The 20,736-nt window shown below is 45.3% G+C and overlaps 1 protein-coding gene across 4 annotated transcripts in view; it reads right to left on the bottom strand.

The window, feature by feature from the left end:
* The window catches only part of ZCCHC4 (zinc finger CCHC-type containing 4), a 32,595-nt gene extending 14,881 nt beyond the window's left edge, over positions 1–17,714 (bottom strand). The window contains exons 1-10 of one of the 4 annotated variants that reach the window (XM_073574695.1): positions 17,516–17,666; positions 16,856–16,931; positions 16,596–16,714; positions 14,526–14,608; positions 14,104–14,379; positions 13,533–13,613; positions 13,079–13,151; positions 11,765–11,912; positions 7,381–7,478; positions 2,524–2,645 (exon numbers count right to left, since the gene is read on the bottom strand). In XM_073574695.1, the coding sequence (XP_073430796.1) occupies positions 2,524–2,645; positions 7,381–7,478; positions 11,765–11,912; positions 13,079–13,151; positions 13,533–13,613; positions 14,104–14,379; positions 14,526–14,608; positions 16,596–16,714; positions 16,856–16,931; positions 17,516–17,518 (1,079 nt within the window). In that variant the 5' untranslated portion in view covers positions 17,519–17,666. The other 3 variants (XM_073574693.1, XM_073574694.1, XM_073574696.1) reach the window with 3 other exon arrangements.
* Between the last annotated feature and the right edge of the window lie 3,022 nt (positions 17,715–20,736).

The following is a 20,736-nucleotide window of genomic DNA, read 5'->3' as shown; positions in this document are numbered from 1 at the left end:
TATAATCACAGAAAATTGCCCAATTATTTGTCCCCAATACAGGGCAATATACCACAGCACAACTATATCATCACTTTTGTGGTAATTGAAATGGAAAAAGGTTCCACAAAATGGTATAGCAATTAAAAAAAATCATTCTTTATTCACAAATCAGACCAAACAGTAAAAAGAAAGGTGCTAGACCAAAATTGAAGAGGGACTTAATACTCCATGGGAAAACCCACTACAGCAAAAATTGTATGCGTCAATCACAAAACCCATAACACAGAAATGCGCACAAAAACAACATATTGGGAAAGAAAGCATTTATCCTGTCCTCCTATTGCAAAAAACTACCCTCAGGCATATTTAGCTCATAGCTTAAAGTGACTGGTGTGCAGCTGAACTCCCTAAACATCCTCCTAATGACGCTAATAAATGTGCAAAGGTGGAAAAAGTGTAAGGGCACTAGCCTCTGTTACCTACCAGTAAATGCTGGTGGAGATCCCTGGACGTCCCTCTGCCCCGACGCACGTTTCGCACTGCTTCTTACGGAGGCGCCTCTGTTGTGAATTCACTTTCTGGCCTACCTCTGGTTGCTTGTGAAGGTAGTGGAGATGGTTGTATTGACAGAGGGGTCACGAATTCTCTTTCCGGGCTCCCTCTGGTGGTTACAGGAGGTAATGTAGCTGATCTAATTGACAGAGGCCTGCCACCTGATAATGAGGAGGACGACTGGATTTCAGACAGACGACTCCCTCTATCCCTGCTGGTGATTTTTTTTCTGCCTCCTGAGGTCTTAGTTTCCAGCTCAGTCCCTGTATGCTCAAGCTAAGTGTTCTTTTGCTATTGTTCACATTTGATTTGGTTTTGTCTATTTCAGTTTTGTGTGGTCCGCCAGCCCCCGCTGGGGCTGTGCTGAATTTCCATCCTTATGTTACTGTTTGTGCCAGTTTGTTTTTGTCCCTTATTAGATTGGCCACTCTTTGCTCTGTTTTGAGAATATACCAGAGTGCTGATATAGTGGACGAAGTCTAGTGACTTCAGTATTTTTTCTATCAGACGTGTTGGGCATTTTTTGCAGGGTTTTTTGCGTGATGGCAGACAGTGTCTTTCCTGTCCTGTCTAGTCAGTGTGGGCCCCGTCATTTGCTCAGTCTATTTTCCTGCCTGCGTTTGTGTTTTCATCTTGTCTCACCGACAATACATGTTTGGGGGCTGTCTATTCCTTTGGGGTCTGCTCTGGGGCAGTTTAGATTTCCCCTTTCTTGCTTTAGGCTTATTTAGTTCTCCGGCTGTGTCGAGGCGTCTAGAATCATCGTAGGTACGCTCCACGGCTACTGCTAGTTGTGTGGATAGGATCAGGGGTCTGCAATCCGCTTAGTTACCAACCCCTCTGGTTTTCTGTGGCTTAGCTTGGTCTTTGCTTTCCTCCACGGTGACCCAATCATAACACACCTTTTTGTGATTGAAGCATACAATTTTTGCTATAGTGGGTTTTCCCATGGAGTATTAAAGGGAATCTGTCACCCCTTTTTTGAGATATATAATATCATTCAATTGTGTGTCACATAAAGATTCTTAGTACTTTTGCTTCCCCCTGACCCCGCACGTTTCATGCATAAATACCTTTTTTATATCGGTTCAGATGTATGTAAACTGCCACGGTCCGGTCCGATGGGCGGGGCTTATTCAACTGCTCCCCCCCTCCCTGTCTTGCTCTACACAAGAAGAAATGCGTAAAGCAAGACGGGGGGGAGGAGCAGGTGAATAAGCCCCGCCCAGCGGACCAGACAGCGGCAGTTTACATACATCTGAACCAATATAAACAAGGTACAGTATTTATGCATGAAAGGTGCGGGGTCAGGGGGAAGCAAAAGTACTAAGAGAATCCTTATGTGACACACAATTGAATATTATATGATATCTCAAAAAAGGGGTGACAGATTCCCTTTAAGTCCCTCTTCAATTTTGGTCTAGCACCTTTCTTTTTTACTGTTTGGTCTGATTTCTGAATAAAGAATGATTTTTTATTTGATATACCATTTTGTGGAACCTTTTTCCATTTCGGTTACCACAAAAGTGATGATTCTTCCTCCACTACTTGATTGCTGCAGCCAATCAATAGCCCTGATCAGCTGCAGCCTTTACATTCCGTCTGAATGGAAAGAAACAGTTTCTCCTCCGGCTCATACAGAATGTGAAGACTGCAGCCAATCAGTGACTACTGATTGGCTGCAGCGATTATGTGATGAGCCCAGCTATAAGAAGCCAGTAAACCAGCCGGGGACACATGGCGGAGTATATAGGAGCAGTATCGGATCGGTAGGAGAGTATTACTTGTGTTTTAAAGTATTGAACAACCCCTTTAAGCCCCCAAATAGTTCTAGAAATGTAAAGCATGTGAGCAAGTATTAGCAAAAAGTTCTGTATCACATCCATCCATTAATACGATTTCCTAAGACGGCGCTCTAGTCTTCTGCGTGTGTGAACAAGTCCTCTAAGCCCAGATAGACATCAGCACATGCTATACATCGCTCTTTACCTGTAGCCCTCACTGCTCGGTAGCACAATACTTTCCGGGGAAATATTGGTAAAAATGCGGACAGGCGATTGCTTCCTCCCAGTCTTCCCGTATTTGTACAGGGTGTGGTTGTCATAATCCACCTGAAGTGACAACGAGAAGATTCTTTAACCATAATCTGCAGGATTTCGGTGAATTTACACCCTGCGGCTGTGGAAGATTCTGTAATTCTCCCATTAAACCATTCTGCGCCACAGAAATTTCTGCAGCAAAATCTGCAGCGTGAGAATTACATCCTACGGCCCCATTCACATGATTGTGCTTCCCGTTTTATCTGTATTTCTCACACAGAGAACATGAACCCACTACGATGGGGCTGTACACATCTGTATTCTTTGTGGATTAAAGGGGTTGTCCAGGCTTGGGGTTCAAAGTGTTTGAATTACTGAGAAACGGAGTCCAATAGTCTGTCTGTAGAAAGCACAAGAATTGTATTGCATCATAAAACATTTATTATTGCCTATGTTTAAAAAATATCAGTATAAAGACAAAATGATTAATGACAAAGGACACAGGTAATAAGTCTCTGGTCAACACAAAATAGTGTGACGATCGGGGGAATAATATTCCTGGGTACAGTTAATAAAAGACTGATCAAAATGGCGAATCTGTAAGCACACAGCCCGAAGCGCGTTTCGCGTGGGCTTCCTCAGGGCCCACTGGGCTGATTGTCTTTATACTGATATTTATTATTGCCTATGTTCAAAAAAAAAAAAAAAAACGTTTTATGATGCAATAAAAAAATTCTTGTACTTTCTGCAGACAGACGATTTGACTCTGAACACGGAGAAACAATCTCTTATATAGGAGTGTACTGTTGGCTAATTATTATGTACAGTTGAAACCAGTAGTTTATATACACTATATAAAAAGACACATGTGCATGTTTTTCTCAATATCTGACATGAAAACAGAATAAACCTTTCCCGTTTAAGGTCAATCAGGATTACCATGATTATTAATATTTGCCAAATGCGAAAATAATGAGAAAGAGAATGTTTTAACCCCATAAGGACCAGAGGTATTTCTGTTCTTGCGTTTTCATTTTTTGTTCCCCTTCTTCTCACGGCCATAACTTTTTTATTTTTCCATCAATATGACCGTGTAAGGAATTGTTTATTTGCGTGAGGAGTTGTACTTTTGAGTGCCACCATTGATTTTACCATATCGTGTACTAGACAACGGGGAAAAAAAATTCAAAATGCGGTGAAATTGCAAAATAAAGTGCAATTCCACAATAGTTTTTTGGATTTTTTTTATACCATGTTCACTAAATGCTAAAACGGAGCTGCCATTATGATTCTCTAGGTCATTACAAGTTCACAGACACCAAACACGTCTAGGTTATTTTTTTATTTAAGTTGTGTTAAAACAATCCAAAGTTTGGAAAAAAAACAAAAAGTTGCCATTTTCCTATACCGTAGCGTCTCCATTTTTGTGTTCTGGGGCTGGGTGAGGGCATATTTTTTGCGCACTGACGTTTTTATTGATACCATTTTGGTGCAGATACGATCTTTTAATCGCCCGTTATTGCATTTAATTGAAATGTTGCAGCGACCAAAAAAATGTAATTCTGGCATTTCGATTTTTTTCTCACTACGCCGTTTACGGATTACATTAGTTCTTTTTATATATTGATAGATTGGGCGATTCTGAACGCAGCGATACCAAATATGTGTATGTTTGATTTTTTTTTTAAATGGTTTTATTTTGAATAGGGTGAAAGAGGGTGATTTGAACTTCATTTTTTTAATATTTTAAAAAACTTTTTTATTCACTTTTTACTGGCTTCAATAGTCTACATGGAAGAATAGAAGCTGCAGAAATGCTCAGTTGCTATGAACGCCGACAGCTGGGTGGCGCTCATAGCTATCCAGCTATGATAACCACAGAGGTCTCCTGATGACCCTGGGTTGTCATGCCAACCCATTGGCGAACAGCGGTCATGTGACACAGGCGCCGATGTGCGCGCTTCCTGCGAGTGCATGTTAAATGCCAATGTCAGAGTTTGACAGTGGCATTTAACATGTTAACAGCCGTGGGTGGATCGCGGTTCCATCCACGGTTGGTAGGGGCACAAGACAGCTGATCAGATCAGCTGTCATGTGCTGGAAAAGGTGCAGGCTCATCGCCAGAGCCCGCAACAAACAGGGGGAGGCGTCCAATGTTGGATATATCCATTATTGGACGTTAAAGGGGTTAAGGCATTTTTATTACTTACTGCAAAGTCAAAAGTTTACATACATTTCATTAATATTTGGTACCATTGCCCTTAAACTGACTGACTTGGGTGAAATGTTTCAGATATCCTTCCACAAGCTTCTCACAATAGTTAGTCAGAATTTGGATCCATTCCTCCTGACACAACTAGTGTAACTGATCCAGGTTTGTAGGTCACCTTGCTCACACCGGCCCTTTCAGCTTTGCCCATAAATTTGTGATGGCCACTCCAAAACACTGACTTTGTTATCCTTAAGCCACTTTGTTACCATTTTGGCAGTATGCTTCGTGTCACTGCTTTAACTTCCTGGCTGATATCTTGAGATGTTGCTTCAGTATTGCCACATAATCTTCTTTTCTCATGATGCCATCTATTTTGTGAAGTGCACCAGTCCCTCCTGCAGCAAAACAACCCCACAATATGATGCTGCCGCCCCCATGTTTCCCAGTTGGGATGGTGTTCTTGGGATTCTAAACTTCTTCCTTTTTCCTCCAAACATAACGATTGTCATTATGCCCAAAATTTTAGTTTCATCAGAACCACAGGACATGTCTCCAAAAATTAAGGTCATTGTTCCTGTGTGCATTTGCAAACATTAATCTGGCCCTTTTATGTTTCTTTTGGAGTAATGGCTTCTTCCTGGCAGAGTGGCCATTCAGCCCATGTTGGTATAGTACTCGTTTCACAGTGAATATTAACACAATCTTACCAACTTCCACCATCATCTTCACAAGATCTTGTGCATATCAACCCAAGGATAAAAGCAAATGTCAGACCAAAGCACGTTCATCTCTGGGACACAAAACCCCTCTCCTTCCTGAGCGGTATGATGGCTGGACAGTCCCTTCTTGTTTGTACTTGCAGATAATTGTTAGTACAGATGAACGAGGCACCTTCAGGTATCTTGAAATTGTACCCAAGGATGACCCAGACTTGTGCAAGTCCACAATTCTCTTCCTGAAATCATGGCTGATTTATTTAGACTTTCCCATGATGCTACACAAAGAAGCAGTATGTTTCAGGTGTGCACTAAAATACATCCACGTGTCTCTAAATAACTCAGATGTTGCTAAAAAAGAAGAAGCTGCCAAACACACAACATCATCATATGGGCAGTCCAGAATTGTTTAAAGGCATAGTAATCTTAGTGTATATAAACTTTTGACTTTGCAGTAAGTATTAAAAATGCCTTAAAACTCTCTCTCATTATTCTGGCATTTGGCAAATGTTAATAATTATGGCAATCCTAGTTGACCTAAAAACACAGCCCAACTCCCCACAGAGAAGGAAAAAAATGATTTATCATCACTTTTACCTTCCTGACCACTGTGTGCACAGATTAGGAATGCACTTTTTTCTCTGCACCCAGTAGTCATGTGGTCTCTGGGTGTAAGGAGGGTGCAGGAGCCGCTGGGTCCCAGGAAACTCAATCAGCTCAGCTATACAGGCAGGAGTCTGAAATTCCTTTATAAATGGGGTGAATATACCGTCCCATTCTTTTAAGACTACATAGGGGGGAGATCGCTGTATTTGAGGTTTTTATTCGTTACCAGTTTTGTAATCATGTCTGCACTTGGCCATTTCCACGCTAAACCAGATTACTGCTGGGAAAAAGCTGCAGGAGGAGCAGAAACACTGCGACTGTCATTTCATGGATTAATGACGGCATAGCCATCATATAGACAGATAACATGGAAATATCAGATATAAAAGGGATTGCTCAGATGATCGCACTAAACGTCCTTGCCCCATCTACATGCAAAGCAGACAGCATACGGACAGTAAAGATGGACCACATACAAGTCACCATCTTTCTACCACACGTTTTGCACAGATTCAATTTCCCATCTTAATAATTATAGTGTATCTGACCTTTATTAAATTGCTTATGTAAAAAATGGACGCCATACAGATGTACGAAATAGACAGCGGGATGGCGTACAGATCACAATAAAAAAGGGGAAAAAATTTTTTTTCCTGGACGTAAAAAAAAAAAAAAAAAAAAGGATGATTTTCCATGAACCCGTCCTAAAGACGATGGCACGTGCAGCAGATCCTCCTATCAAAGCCTCAAATCCGTAGCCTTAGCGGAGCCGCCACAATGTAGTGTGACAATGACTGCTTCTTCCATCACATGGCTGTACAGTAATGGTACAAATCACCGGAGCATTTTCCGTGCAGAACGTGGAGCAAGTTCAGCTGTGCAGTGAGCAGGATTGTGAGTACAGCTCTGCACCGTAATGAGAGGTACTAATAACGGCGTGCCGTGTAAACAGGCTGCCGATCCCCTGATGAACCAGAAAAATGCGTTTTCATCAGGTGAAATGATCTTTTGTGCAGCGCAAAAAAAAAAAAAAAAAAAATGATGATGATTCTCAGCAGCACACCGTCCAGTATAAAGAGGACTTGTGCTGCAGAGAACCATGGCAGCCTATACGCACTGAGCGATCTGTATACACAGGCTATTAAACGACCGCCGATCAGTAAAGATGGTGGGTCTGTGTAAATCGACAATCAGGACCCCTACAGAATTAGGATTAGTCACACGAGTAAAAAGAAAGCGGCTGCCATCACCCCTCCCGGAACAAGTCACTTACCTGATAGTCTAATATGCTGAAATCTGGAAAACACTGAACGATCCGCGCCTCAAAGAAGTAGGGGAAGATCCAAAACATGGGCAGCACTTTAGAAACCGCTGAAATAAAGACATATTACTACGTAGCAGCCCTATAAGCTGCCAAACAAGCAGTCTTTACTTTGTTTTTATAGGTTTTGGGTCTTTCGCTTGTTTTCCATTTGTGACTTAGGCATTATTAAAAAAAAAAAAAGGAGCAAATTATAAAGTCTGTTTTATAAGCTTTTCCCCATTTTGTTTGGCTTTTATGATGTTCACCATCATGAACACAGTTTGGGGTTTCCATATGATTGCGTCCGATTCATTTTTGTGCACATATCCTCCATTGCCCCCACTTCACGCCTGGAATTTTGGCACTCATGTGTTACACTGTTTAGTGAGTAAATCCTTTATTGAAATAAAAATTTTAATTACTAACATTTTTAAGCTAAGTAATTTTTATGTGTAAAATCAGCAAAGAGCGTCTTGCATAGTAAGAGGAAAAGAAAAAAAAAAAAAAAAAAAAAAAAAAACTTTTCAAATTTACAAACTCACACCATCAAGGCGTGAAAGTGTATTAAAGTCTAGCGATGTCACCTACTCCAATAATGTGCAGTGCGGGGGGGTTAGTGGTTCTCACACAATGTGCGCCCCCATAAAGGAACAAGCTGGATTAGATCAGTGACGGCGCGCTTAAGACAGACACAGTGTGCCCTCTAGTGGACAAGTGTGTGCACTGCATGAATATCTATTGAGTAAAGCTGGCCATACACAGACGTTGGCTGAGCCCGCTGATGTCGATGGGTTCGGCCGACTGTTTAAGGCCTCTTTCACAATCAGTCACAATCCGCCAGGTTTTGAAAAAAAACGTATCCTCAATTTTCTTTTGAGGATCCGTTTTTTTTCCCCATTGACTTCCATTAATGGCGGATTCTGACGGATTGCCGTCCGTTGCATCTGTTTTTTTTGAGGATCCGCCAAAAGTTGCTGTCCGTCACCATCCTCAAAGATTTCAAAACGGAGCTTGCAACGTTTTTTTCTGTGGCGGATCCTCCAGACACTCATTTAACCAGAAATTCTTTCTGGGTGCGGGACAAAAAAAAAAAATTCTCTCTCTCGCTCTCCTTTTCCAGGCTGCGATTCCTTTAAAATTCTTCATTTGTCGGATCCGTCAAAAAAACGGACGGGTGGCATCCGTTGTCATCAGTACTAAAACGGATCCGCCATCCGTCCTTTTGGCGGATTTTGACTGATGCAAAAAACTGAAGTGTGAAAGAGGCCTTAGTTGTATGGGGGCACCGGCCGACTTATCGGGAGAGATGTCATCAGGCATGTCCGATGTTGGAGAACTGATTGCATTGTTCTCCCGGAGAAAACAGACAGCCAATCTACCAGTCGGCAGCCTTCTCATAGGAACACGGGGGCGCTCGGCCGGACAAAAAAAAAATAAAAATTTGGAAATCTGTTGTTGCCGTTTGCATTTTCTTGATCTCACACTGTTTACGGTGTAGTAAAACATCAAGTAAATTTGACTCTACAGATCGGTAAGAATGACGGGGTAACAGTTTTTGTTTGCATTCTTCACTTTTGCAGGATTAAAATATGTTTAATGGAATAAAGGGATGATTATATCGCTTTCTCCCAAAGACCAACACTTCTTATTTTCCCTCCTATCTTGCCTAGAGCAAGGCTTGCTTTTGTTGGTGCCATGTTACACTATGTGGAATTTAATGACCAACTTTTTTGTTTGTTGGTGACAAAATAGTAAATGATTTGAACACTTGTATAACGCTGTGATATACTCAGTATTCCAAACACCCAGTGACACAAAGCATCCAGGCCCATCAGTACACTGACCGCTAACCACTCTGGAACAGTATACTGACGGCAAACCTGTGTATCACTGCTTGTAGTTAATGAGCCCCCTGTGATTGTATCTCAGGGGTCTGATAGCAGGATAAGGCCCCCTCTGTAACCCATGAGCGTCCTGTGATTGTATCTCAGGGGTCTGATAGCAGGAGAAGACTCCCTCTGTAACCCATGAGCGTCCTGTGATTGTATCCTAGGGGTCTGATAGCGGGAGAAGACTCCCTCTGTAACCCATGAGTGTCCTGTGATTGTATCCCAGGGGTTTGATAGCGGGAGAAGACTCCCTCTGTAACCCATGAGCGTCCTGTGATTGTATCCTAGGGGTCTGATAGCGGGAGAAGACTCCCTCTGTAACCCATGAGTGTCCTGTGATTGTATCCCAGGGGTCAGATAGCAGGATAAGGCCCCCTCTGTAACCCATGAGTGTCCTGTGATTGTATCCCAGGGGTCTGATAGCGGGAGAAGACTCCCTCTGTAACCCATGAGCGTCCTGTGATTGTATCTCAGGGGTCTGATAGCAGGATAAGGCCCCCTCTGTAACCCATGAGTGTCCTGTGATTGTATCCCAGGGGTCTGATAGTGGGAGAAGACTCCCTCTGTAACCCATGAGCACCCTGTGATTGTATCCCAGGGGTCTGATAGTGGGAGAAGACTCCCTCTGTAACCCATGAGCGCCCTGTGATTGTATCCCAGGGGTCTGACAGCAGAAGACTCCCTCTGTAACCCATGAGCGCCCTGTGATTGTATCCCAGGGGTCTGATAGCGGGAGAAGACCCCTATGTAACCCATGAGCGCCTTGTGATTGTATCCCAGGGGTCAGATAGCAGGAGAAGCCCCCCTCTGTAACCCATGAGCGTCCTGTGATTGTATCCCAGGGGTCTGATAGCGGGAGAAGCCCCCCTCTGTAACCCATGAGCGTCCTGTGATTGTATCCCAGGGGTCTGATAGCGGGAGAAGACTCCCTCTGTAACCCATGAGCGTCCTGTGATTGTATCTCAGGGGTCTGATAGCGGGAGAAGCCCCCTTCTGTAACCCATGAGCGTCCTGTGATTGTATCCCAGGGGTCTGATAGCGGGAGAAGACTCCCTCTGTAACCCATGAGCGTCCTATGATTGTATCTCAGGGGTCTGATAGCGGGAGAAGACCCCTATGTAACCCATGAGCGCCTTGTGATTGTATCCCAGGGGTCTGATAGCGGGAGAAGACTCCCTCTAAAACCCATGAGTGCCCTGTGATTATATTGCAGGGGTCTGATAGCGGGAGAAGACTCCCTCTGTAACCCATGAGCGCCCTGTGATTATATTGCAGGGGTCTGATAGCAGGACAAGACCCCCTATGTAACCCATGAACGCCCTGTGATTGTATCCTAGGGGTCTGACAGCAGGAGAAGAGCCCCTATGTATCCCATGAGCGCCTTGTGATTGTATCCCAGGGGTCTGATAGCGGGACAAGACTCCCTCTGTAACCCATTGAGCGCCCTGTGATTGTGTTACAGGGGGACGATGGGCTGACAGTGGGACCCCTTCTCCCGCTGCCAAACACTTGCAATGCCGTAGTCACTATTAACCTCAATGTTATCTCCAATATGCATATAACGGGGTTATACATTTACATTTCACAAAAAAACCTGTTACCCTTAAAATTAGAATATTAATTTTATTAAAAACATTTCCACTGCAGATGTGGCAAAAAATGAAAAAGAAAAAAAAATGGATTTTATAAAAATATACCTATCAGTTACAAATATGGGAACAATATCCCTATTGAACCCCTTAAAAACTTGTCCCCTAACTGCAGAGGTTGGAACCCTAATAAATGCAAAATGGCGCCCCCGCTCACCAACGACCGAACCTTTATTTCCCTATAAGACCCAATCACTATCTCAGTTTGCCTATTTGATTGGGGACAGCACTCCGTGGACCTGCATGAACTTATGGGTATTTATTAGGGTGTTATAGGGAAATGAAGGGTCGGTCATTGGTGAGCGGGGACGCCACTTTGCATTTAATAATGTTCCAACCTCCGAGGTTAGGTAGGGGGACAAGCTTTAGGGGTTCAATAGGGATATCGTTCCCCTATTTGTACCCGATAGGTAACCGCTATTTTTATAAAATACACTTTTTTCTTTTTCATTTTTGCGCAGTGGAAGTGTTTTTAATAAAATTAATAAAAGTTATCATTTTTCAGGGTCGCTATCCACCGCAGCATTTAAAGTGTTAAACCTCCTGCATCAGGTTTAACTCCAGTGGCTGCGGGAAAGGGCTCACTTTTGGCATTATTAGGGACAGTGGAAATTAAAAATTATATGATGTAAAAAAAAAAAGGGCAGGTTGTCAGTGAAACGCACAGACACGCCAGGTCGTGGTCTGTATTGAAGTGGGGGGGGTCTAAGGAAACCCCCTTCATAAGAGGCCATAGTCACACCTGGTCACTGTGAATGTGAAGATCCCGGGGTAATAGACACAGAAGACATATTTCATGCATTGTCTGAATCTCACCTCCTGCCGCCGACCTCCACATATCACTAATTCTTTTAAAGCTGAAAGCTAAAGGTTCAACTAGCCCACCAAACGGAGGATCCGTCACCATGATGACCCCTCGCCCGTCATCTTCTTGTAGGAACGACTGACAGATGTTCTCTGCGGCCTGAAATATATGAGCAGTGACCATTAGCGTTTCTTCTTACAGAAATTGCGGTTTGCAGCATTTTCCTAATATACTTGTGCGCCGATCCCCAATACCGAGCACCGGTCACACACACACACACACACAAGACCTCGGCTCGCTCCTGCTACTCCAATGGGGACAGGTCTATCTGGCTCCAATTCAGGCCATACACAGCTGCACACAGATGTCCAGGGGATCAGTGACCATGCATCTAACAGGGAAAGTGTTCCAACCTCACACCCTGGTGTCGCCTTGTACCCTCCAAAGTGAATTTATCAGCACGGCCAGTTGTCTTTCACCAAGATCAATGTAAGAGGCAATCCCTGCACGTGATACGGCTGTCTAATGTCTGCGAGACATGAAGCCACGGGGACTGGAACTTCTTATTCGAGTACGCCAAAGACACTCGGATAGCACCTTATCCCAGCACATTTGCTCATCACTACTCGTCATTCAATTAATTTTTGCATTTCTTTCATGGTACGTGCTGTGCAAATTCTTATTTTTTTTTTTTTTGTTTGCTAATACCGAGTGATATTTGTTGGAAAATTAATGTCCGTTTTACACATTTTTTACTGTCATATAGGACGTCTGAAACACATTAAAAATTTGCTCCCCTTTTCAGAACATTCTTCAGTCATTCTTTTTATTTGTTCGGATTTCCACCGTACCTGGAGCGGGTATATTAGGCCCAGTTATAGTGGAAATTCGGCCTCCTGCCTGCATAGCAAAGCTGACTGTGTCTCCAGGACCGTTTCCACCATACTGAGCGATGACACGACTGCTGGGTCCGGAGGAGAAAGTACCATTAGCGCTTCCTACTACTGCATACACGGCGCTTTATTAGTGACGGCAGGGACAATAGACAGGGAAGACAGACACGATAAGAAACCATCTCTGCCTTCTCTATGGAAAGTCAGGCTCCCTCAACTGCACACAACTGCACTGGCGATTTATAACACCATTGCAGTGCCAAATTCCATCCTGACCCTGCCCGCAAAAAAATACGGACATGTGAACAGCCCTGTAACAATAATGGATACGGCTTCTACCGGTGAAAATCAGAAATGGAACCTATCTATATGTGAGAGACAGATGTGTAAATGAGGCCATAGATTATAGATACACAAAATACAAAACATTACCTCTCCGCCAAAAAAATGATGATTAAACATGTTGTAATAACAAAATTCATCCTTCCCATAAAACTGAGAATACCTGAAATAAGGAAAAAATGGAAATATTATAATTAACACAGGGTGAGCGTCAATCACTTCTGGTTTTAAAGTGGACCTCTCATTTTTCAAGTAAATTTTCCCAAACAGATTCATAAGCATGCTACAACTTTAGAAAAAAAAAAAAAATATAGGGGGGGGGGGGGGGTCGCATATCCAAAAACTATAAAACTATAAAGTCACCAACGTGGTTTCACAACATCCCGATGAGTCGGAGAAAATGTCCTCCAGGAGTGTAAGGTTTACTTGGTATTAGAGGAGTGAATCGATGTGCCCCTTAACGGCCGCCATTAAAAGGCGTACCGGCGGTCATTAAGGGGTTAATCAATGGCTACATCGAAGAGGGCGTCAGCATTCTCCTTACCTGAAGTCAATATCCAACAGGATGCTCTTCACCTTGGGCTTGGAGTCTTCCGAGGACTTTACTCTTATCCACTCGTGTAATCTGAAAAATAATATTTCGTGGTCAACACAAAAGACGGGTTATGTCTGATCTCTGGTCCAACGATTCCCGGATATGGGATCGGGCCGTATATGTAACTGCGTACAGAATCATTATGGTTAAAGGTGTTGTCCACCGTTGGGAACGATTTTACTTAATTGAATATATTTGGGGCTAAAGATTATTTTTTTACAATTGAGTTTCACTTAAAGTTTAGCAGGATTTACTGACTTTTTTTGGTCTGTTTTCTCTAAGTCAGCTCAGAAAAAAGACATCATTCCAAAATCTCACTGAATGAGCTCCCTGATGGAATCTCAGTTAACTCATTCTGCAGCCAGCCATACACTATGCAGCAGAGGCTATAAAAGGTAAATTGGGCAACATTTTTAATGAAAACAATCACAAAAATGATTTTTAGCCCAAAATGTATGAATTTCAGAGGGGAGAGGAAGTCCCCCAAAAGGTGGACGACCCCTCGTCTTGTCTGACACACCTGGGAGTTCCCACGCACAGTACCCGATCACAGCCCAGGCTGGTGATGGTGTCCAGGATAAATGTGCAGCTTCTATCTGTGAACAGGTATTGGGCATTGCTCTTCTTGTTCTCCAGCGGATGCAGCAGCTGACTGGGCCTCTTCATTTGCGAAACGGAGACATCGCCAAGAAGATGATGCCCACGGTGCTGCTGCCAGTCACTCTCCAGTAACAGCTGCTGGCAGTCCCTGCAAAACTTCCTTTTGGCTAATGGGAGAGCAATGAACTCTTGAAACCTGCAGTGGATGGGATGAAACATATCAAATATGGCAAACGCCCATCATCGATGCCGGATATCTCAGGACCTGGACACATCAATTGTCCAACAACAGAAGAATCCAGATGAGGGATCCATATCTCCACCCTGCACTGGTGCCATTACCTGGCCATGTACTGTGGATGGGTCAGAGGGGGCTGACAGCCACGGTTATACTCCTCTCTTGCTTGAAGTCTGGCTTCGGAGACCTGCCAACATCGTCATTAGAGACTGTGTTATTATAGATGTGCTAATGCTGCATCTTATCTGAAGAGTCTACATAAATGGTCACCTGTCCAATACAGAGGTGACGATTGTTAGATCAGTGTGGGTACCACTCACGGCACCACCATCAGCCCCCTCTTTCTTCACTGAGCCCAAGAAGAAGCGCTTGGCTGGCGCGAAACAGCTGTTGTCTATATGTATCTATGTGCTCCACGCTCTGGAATAATGGCTTATATTTTACAGACAGGTAAGTGCCGCCATTTTGGAGAGTGTCACTGGCTGCAATAGTTAATTAGCATGGGAAAGTTCTCATGCAGGGGTGCCGTAAGTGAGAACACCGGAGGTGATCAGCTGATGACCTCCGGTGAACTCTCTTACGGCGGCTCAGTGATACACTACGTGACGATTACCTCCTGTCAGTGTATTGCCGGTCGGGTAGAGCGGACACATCTCCCGATGTGACTGTTCTACACGAGATCGCCATGGGACACTCCGATTACCTGGACTACGGCGGAAGGGAGCGTATAGTTTGGTTTATTATTTTACATTAGTTCTAGGAGACAAGGGCATCGGGGATTTGGTGTGAGGCGAGTATAATGGGTTTTTACTTTTATTTGAATATGGATGTAATTTTACTTTTTTTTTTAAACTGTGAGCACAGGCACCGGCAGATGAGACTACGTCTCCCATCAACGGCTCCTGCTGTCACTGTTATCAATGACAGCAGAGATAGCCCGATGGGAGCAGTAGTCTCATTGGCCCACACCTGCAGGTCACAGTCACAGCTGCGGGGTCACGCTGACATCATGACCCCGCAGCGCTCTGACCGACGGTCATACCGGCGGTAGCGTTACCGCTAATAAGAGCTACCACGCCAGTGTTTCCTACGCCGTCACACACCATAGGAAGATGGTAAACCGCAAAGCAAAAACTCAGCAAATCCGCAAACATCTTTAGGCTGTGTACCCACGTTAGCGTTTATAAAGGCTTAGAAAACCGGACTCCTTCCCAGAAACCGCGCATTTTATTTCAGCGTGTTTTTTGCGTGATTTTTGCACAAAAAACACACATTTTTTTCCGCGCGGTTTCTGGGAACATTGTAAATGGCTAAAAACGCTCAGCTATGCGGAAAATAATGAGCATGCTGCGTTTTTAGCCGCTAAGCGTTTAAAAACGCATGCATTGGCACAAGAAGCCAAAAATGCATTAAATTTAATGGGAAGCTTCTTTTAAGCGTTTCTGCAGCGTCTGATCCGGCACAAACCCTGCGGAAACGCAACGTGGGCACACAGCCTTACACCTGCGGTTTTGCTGCGGATTTGATTGACTCAATTGAAGTCAATGGGTCAGAAACGCACCAAGAATTGACATGCTGCAGAAAAAAAAAAAAAAAAAAAACCGCACTGCAAATACTCAAGGAAATTTACTGATCACAACACATCAGGACTGTCATTGAATAAGCTTCCATAAGGATTCCGTAGCGCTTTTGGCCCATTTCCACATGAAGAAAACGCATCAAAAATGCACAGTGTGCACACAGCCTTAGATGGATTTTCACCGGCCTGATCTTTTTATTCTCCAGCTAGATTACTGGTAGATTTCAGCTCTGAAGCACGCAGAATTGTAAATGTATAAGCGTGTGCACTAAGCTTTGGGACAAGGTAAGTTCTGTGAAGAGTTAATAAAGTTACTTATCTTTTTAAGATGAATTACAAATTATTAATACACAGAAGCATCTCTCAGCCATGACGCCATTGTCCAGGGGTCCGGTGTGTGACGCCCTTGCCTTCAGCTGATTGCCACCAGTAACAGCAGGAGCAGAATTCATGCAGGATTATGTAACCAATGAGGTGTAATATGAGTGCGGACCGGACATTCTTAGCATTTCGTGTCTATGATCAGTAGAGAGGGTCCTAAGCAGAAGACCACCCGCTATGACGTCCATATGGTCTCATTTATATAGACATTTACCTTTTCATCCGCCCACTGGAAAAAGCGACAATCCTTCCTGTCCCGGCAGGCGGAGCAGGCGTAGAATCGCCTCCCCTGCTCCTTCCCTCGAGACGTTTTTACAAATAACAGTGTCGGACCTGCGGGCACACAAGAGTACAGGGGGATGATGGCGTGACCTGCAGAGTCCTCACCCATTCAGAAAGGGGGCCTCCGCCTTTGGGGACGTTTTCTTTCTTGCATTTGGGTTTCACTATAAAGCTGCACTGGATCTCACTTACAGGCCTCTTCTGACCCTGAACATTGATGTTTTCTGTGGTGATAAATCAGCTGAGAGGACGCACAGAATAAGACAGCCTGAAAGAAAAACTCACTATCAAGACCTTCAGAATGAGCTCACTGATGGATACACCGTTAGCTCATTCTGCAGCCAGCCATAGACAGTGTATAACAGGGGTTACACAAGACAAACGGGGAACCAGTTTAAAATGAAACCAAATTGCAAAAATAACTCACGGCTTCCATGTAATGACCCTTCATTGAGACGTGCGCGCCCCAATCACACCCCTCTCTCACCGCTGCCCGTCACACGCCGTCCAATGCTGCTTTATGGAGCTACATCTCCGTACAGCACAGAACCCATCAGCGATGTCACCGGGGCCGCTGTGGGGTCATAATGTCACCGCTCACCTCAGCGCCCCTGTAAGCATAGCAGCCCATGGCAGGACCACTGCACTGCTCTCCCAATCCACCCGCCACCAGGGGGCACTATCTATAAGGGCAGGGTCACTGACCTCACCCCATCTACTGCACAGGACATGAAGAGCTCCGGGCTCCGCTGCCCTGTGTCACCTCCTGGAACAAGCACACTGGTTCCCCCGTTATGTGCTCCTGCTGGAGGGGTCACACACAGACGCAGGGCGGAGGATTCCTGCTCTCACCATGTGGGCAGTGGGGGGCGCTCTCGGTGCTCAGCAGCACCTGGATGCCATCAGCCTGCACGGCTTCCCCTGCCTCGTCCATGCTGCACTGGGGATGATGTCACTGTCACATGACTCCTTTGCGTCACGTGATCAGGCCGGCAGTGGGCAGAGTGACTGCGCGGAGGGATGTGCAGGGTCGCACTTGCCGCGCATGCGTGGAGGGGTGTGCAGGGTCGCACATGCCGCGCATGCGTGGAGGGGTGTGCAGGGTCGCACATGCCGCGCATGCGTGGAGGGGTGTGCAGGGTCGCACATGCCGCGCATGCGTGGAGGGGCGTGGAGGGGTGTGCAGGGTCGCACATGCCGCGCATGCGTGGCAGGGCTCCTCATAGGAGATGGTCATTACAATGTAATCCCGCACTGACTTATCGCAGTGCAAAGAGCAAATTCCAAGTCTCCTAAAGAGACGAAAAAATAAAGAAAAAAGTAATAGTTTTAAAAAATAGCTGTTAACGAGGAGACTGCACAGTCAGGCCCAGTGGCTTCCTCAGGTCGCGGGCCCTTGCACTCTATCGTGACTGTTTCCTGGCGGCCTGACTGGACGCCCCTCTGGTCATTTGCCCTGTAGCCCACTGTCCTGAGGCTGTGTTCACACACAGCATTTTTTTAGCGGTATTTTTAGCCATTTTTCCAATAAAACTGCTAGAAATAAGCTTCCCATTCATTTCTATGCATTTTGCACTTTTTGTGCATATTGATGTTTTTTACCGCGAAAAAACCGCATTGCGGTAAAAAGCGCAGCATGCTCATTAATTTCGCAGATTTTTCCGCGTTTCTGGTTATTTCTATACATTTTGAAAACGCGCGGAAAAAAATGCATAAAAACGGCGCGGTTTCTGGGAAGGGAGTCAGGTTTTTCAGCAGAAATTTCCTGCTACGTGTGCACTTAGCCTAATAGGAACATGCACATGGTCCAGCAGAAAGTAGCATCCAAGCACAATAAGTGGTCTATCACTATCCTTGACTGTCACATTCTCCTCGTTCCGAGCTACTTTGTTAGCGTTATAGGGTCATTTGCACTTTTTTCCCTATCCTGAGGACGCCCAATTTTGGATTACTTATTCACATGCTAGCACGGGGTTCATTCATTGGAGCGTATTCATATTTTCAGTTTATCATACAGTATGTCTGTGTCATGTAGCATCAGGACTATGCACCTCCTGAAGCACCGGGACCGTGGGTGATGTGTTATTGTCATTGTAGTTTTTGAATGGTGTTTTATCATGTATGTGTCTTCTTGTGGTCTGGTATTTGAATAAAATTATTGATTTATATATATATTTTTTTTTCTTATTTAGGTGTGCGCTATTTTTATACATTGCTCTTTTCTCTGGCTTTTGTCCTTGCTATTTGTACAATGCATTATGCCGCACCCTATCAGCTAGTATGACCCCATTCATAGTGCACCTTATACATTTACTGTTCAATATAAGATTATCTAATCCATAAGGTAAGTATCATACAGGCAAAAAAATGTAAAAAATTGAAACATCAAAATTGTTTTTCTTTGGCCGACCCTCTGAACTGCTGCTGCTCTGATCGCTGCTGTTAACCATTTACGTGGTGCAGTCAAACCGCGCTCACACTCACCAGCACTCACACTGACCCACGCTCACACTCACCCGCACTCACACTCACCCGCGCTCACACTCACCCGCGCTCACACTCACCAGCTCTCACACTCACACGCGCTCACACTCACCAGCACTCACACTGACCTGCGCTCACACTCACCCATGCCCACACTCACCAGCTCTCACACTCACCCGCGCTCACACTCACCAGCACTCACACTGACCTGCGCTGACACCCACGCCCACTCTCACCCACGCTCACACTCACACTGACCTGCGCTCACACTCACCCACACCCTCACTCACCTGCGCCCACACTCACCCGCGCTCACACTCACCAGCACTCACACTGACCTGCGCTGACACTCACCCGCCCCCACACTCACCCGCGCTCACACTGACCGGCGCTCACACTCACCCGCACCAACACTCACCAGCACTCACACTCACCAGCACTCACACTCACCCGCGCCCACACTCACCAGCACTCACACTGACTTGCGCTCACACTCACCCACGCTCACACTCACCAGCACTCACACTGACCTGTGCTGACACACGCCCACACTCACCCACGCTCACACTCACCAGCACTCACACTGACCTGCACTCACACTCACCCATGCCCACACTCACCCGCGCTCACACTCACCAGCACTCACACTCACCCGCGCCCACACTCACCTGCGCTCACACTCACCCGCGCCCACAATCACCCATGCCCACACTCACCTGCGCTCACACTCACCCGCGCCCACACTCACCTGCGCTCACACTCACCCGCGCCCACACTCACCTGCGCTCACACTCACCCGCGCCCACAATCACCCATGCCCACACTCACCTGCGCTCACACCCGCGCCCACACTCACCTGCGCTCACACTCACCCGCGCCCACACTGACCTGCTCCTGTAGGTTTCCCGGTGGGTTACTATATGGAGGTTATTTAAAAAAAAAATGAGAAAAATACACTAAGGGTGTGTGCACACGCTGCAGATTCTGCTGCGGATCCGCAGCGGTTTGTGCTGCATTGTACAGTACCTTTATATTCTATGGAAAACAAAAAACGCTGTGCACATGCTGCAGTTTTTCCACGCTGATTTGCTGCGGTTTCAAATCCGCAGCATGTCACTTCTTTGTGCGGAATCCGCAGCGGTTTCACACATTCTCCATTGTAAAGATGATAAACCGCAGGGGAAAACCACAGACTAATCCGCAGATAAACCGTAGGTCTTTTGATCTGCGGATTTACCTGTGGATTTTGCAAAATCCGCAGCAGAATCCGCAGCGTGTGCACACACCCTAAGGGGGCAGTGAGAAAAACATAATAAGCGGCCCCTCTCATCCTGGTGATAGGTGACTCATTAAATAAAAACAATCCAGTTATCGCTGTGACCCCCCGGGGCGCCGGGCTTCCCGGTCACTTTGGACAATGAACACCGCTTTCCTTTTTTCTCCCCCATTTCCCCCCACTGGAGAGGCGTTTCCCATTTTTAATACATTATATGATAAAATGAACGGCGTCATTCTAAATCACAACTTACCCTGCAAAAAAACCACCACCAAGCCCTCGCATGGCTGTAATAACAGAAAGATACAGAAAA

This window comes from Dendrobates tinctorius, unplaced genomic scaffold (assembly GCF_039654945.1).
Source record: "Dendrobates tinctorius isolate UK_male_01 unplaced genomic scaffold, ASM3965494v1 ptg000039l, whole genome shotgun sequence".
Lineage (NCBI taxonomy): Eukaryota > Metazoa > Chordata > Amphibia > Anura > Dendrobatidae > Dendrobates > Dendrobates tinctorius.
Note: the sequence above shows the minus strand (reverse complement) of the source record. Positions and strands in the feature narration are given on the sequence as shown.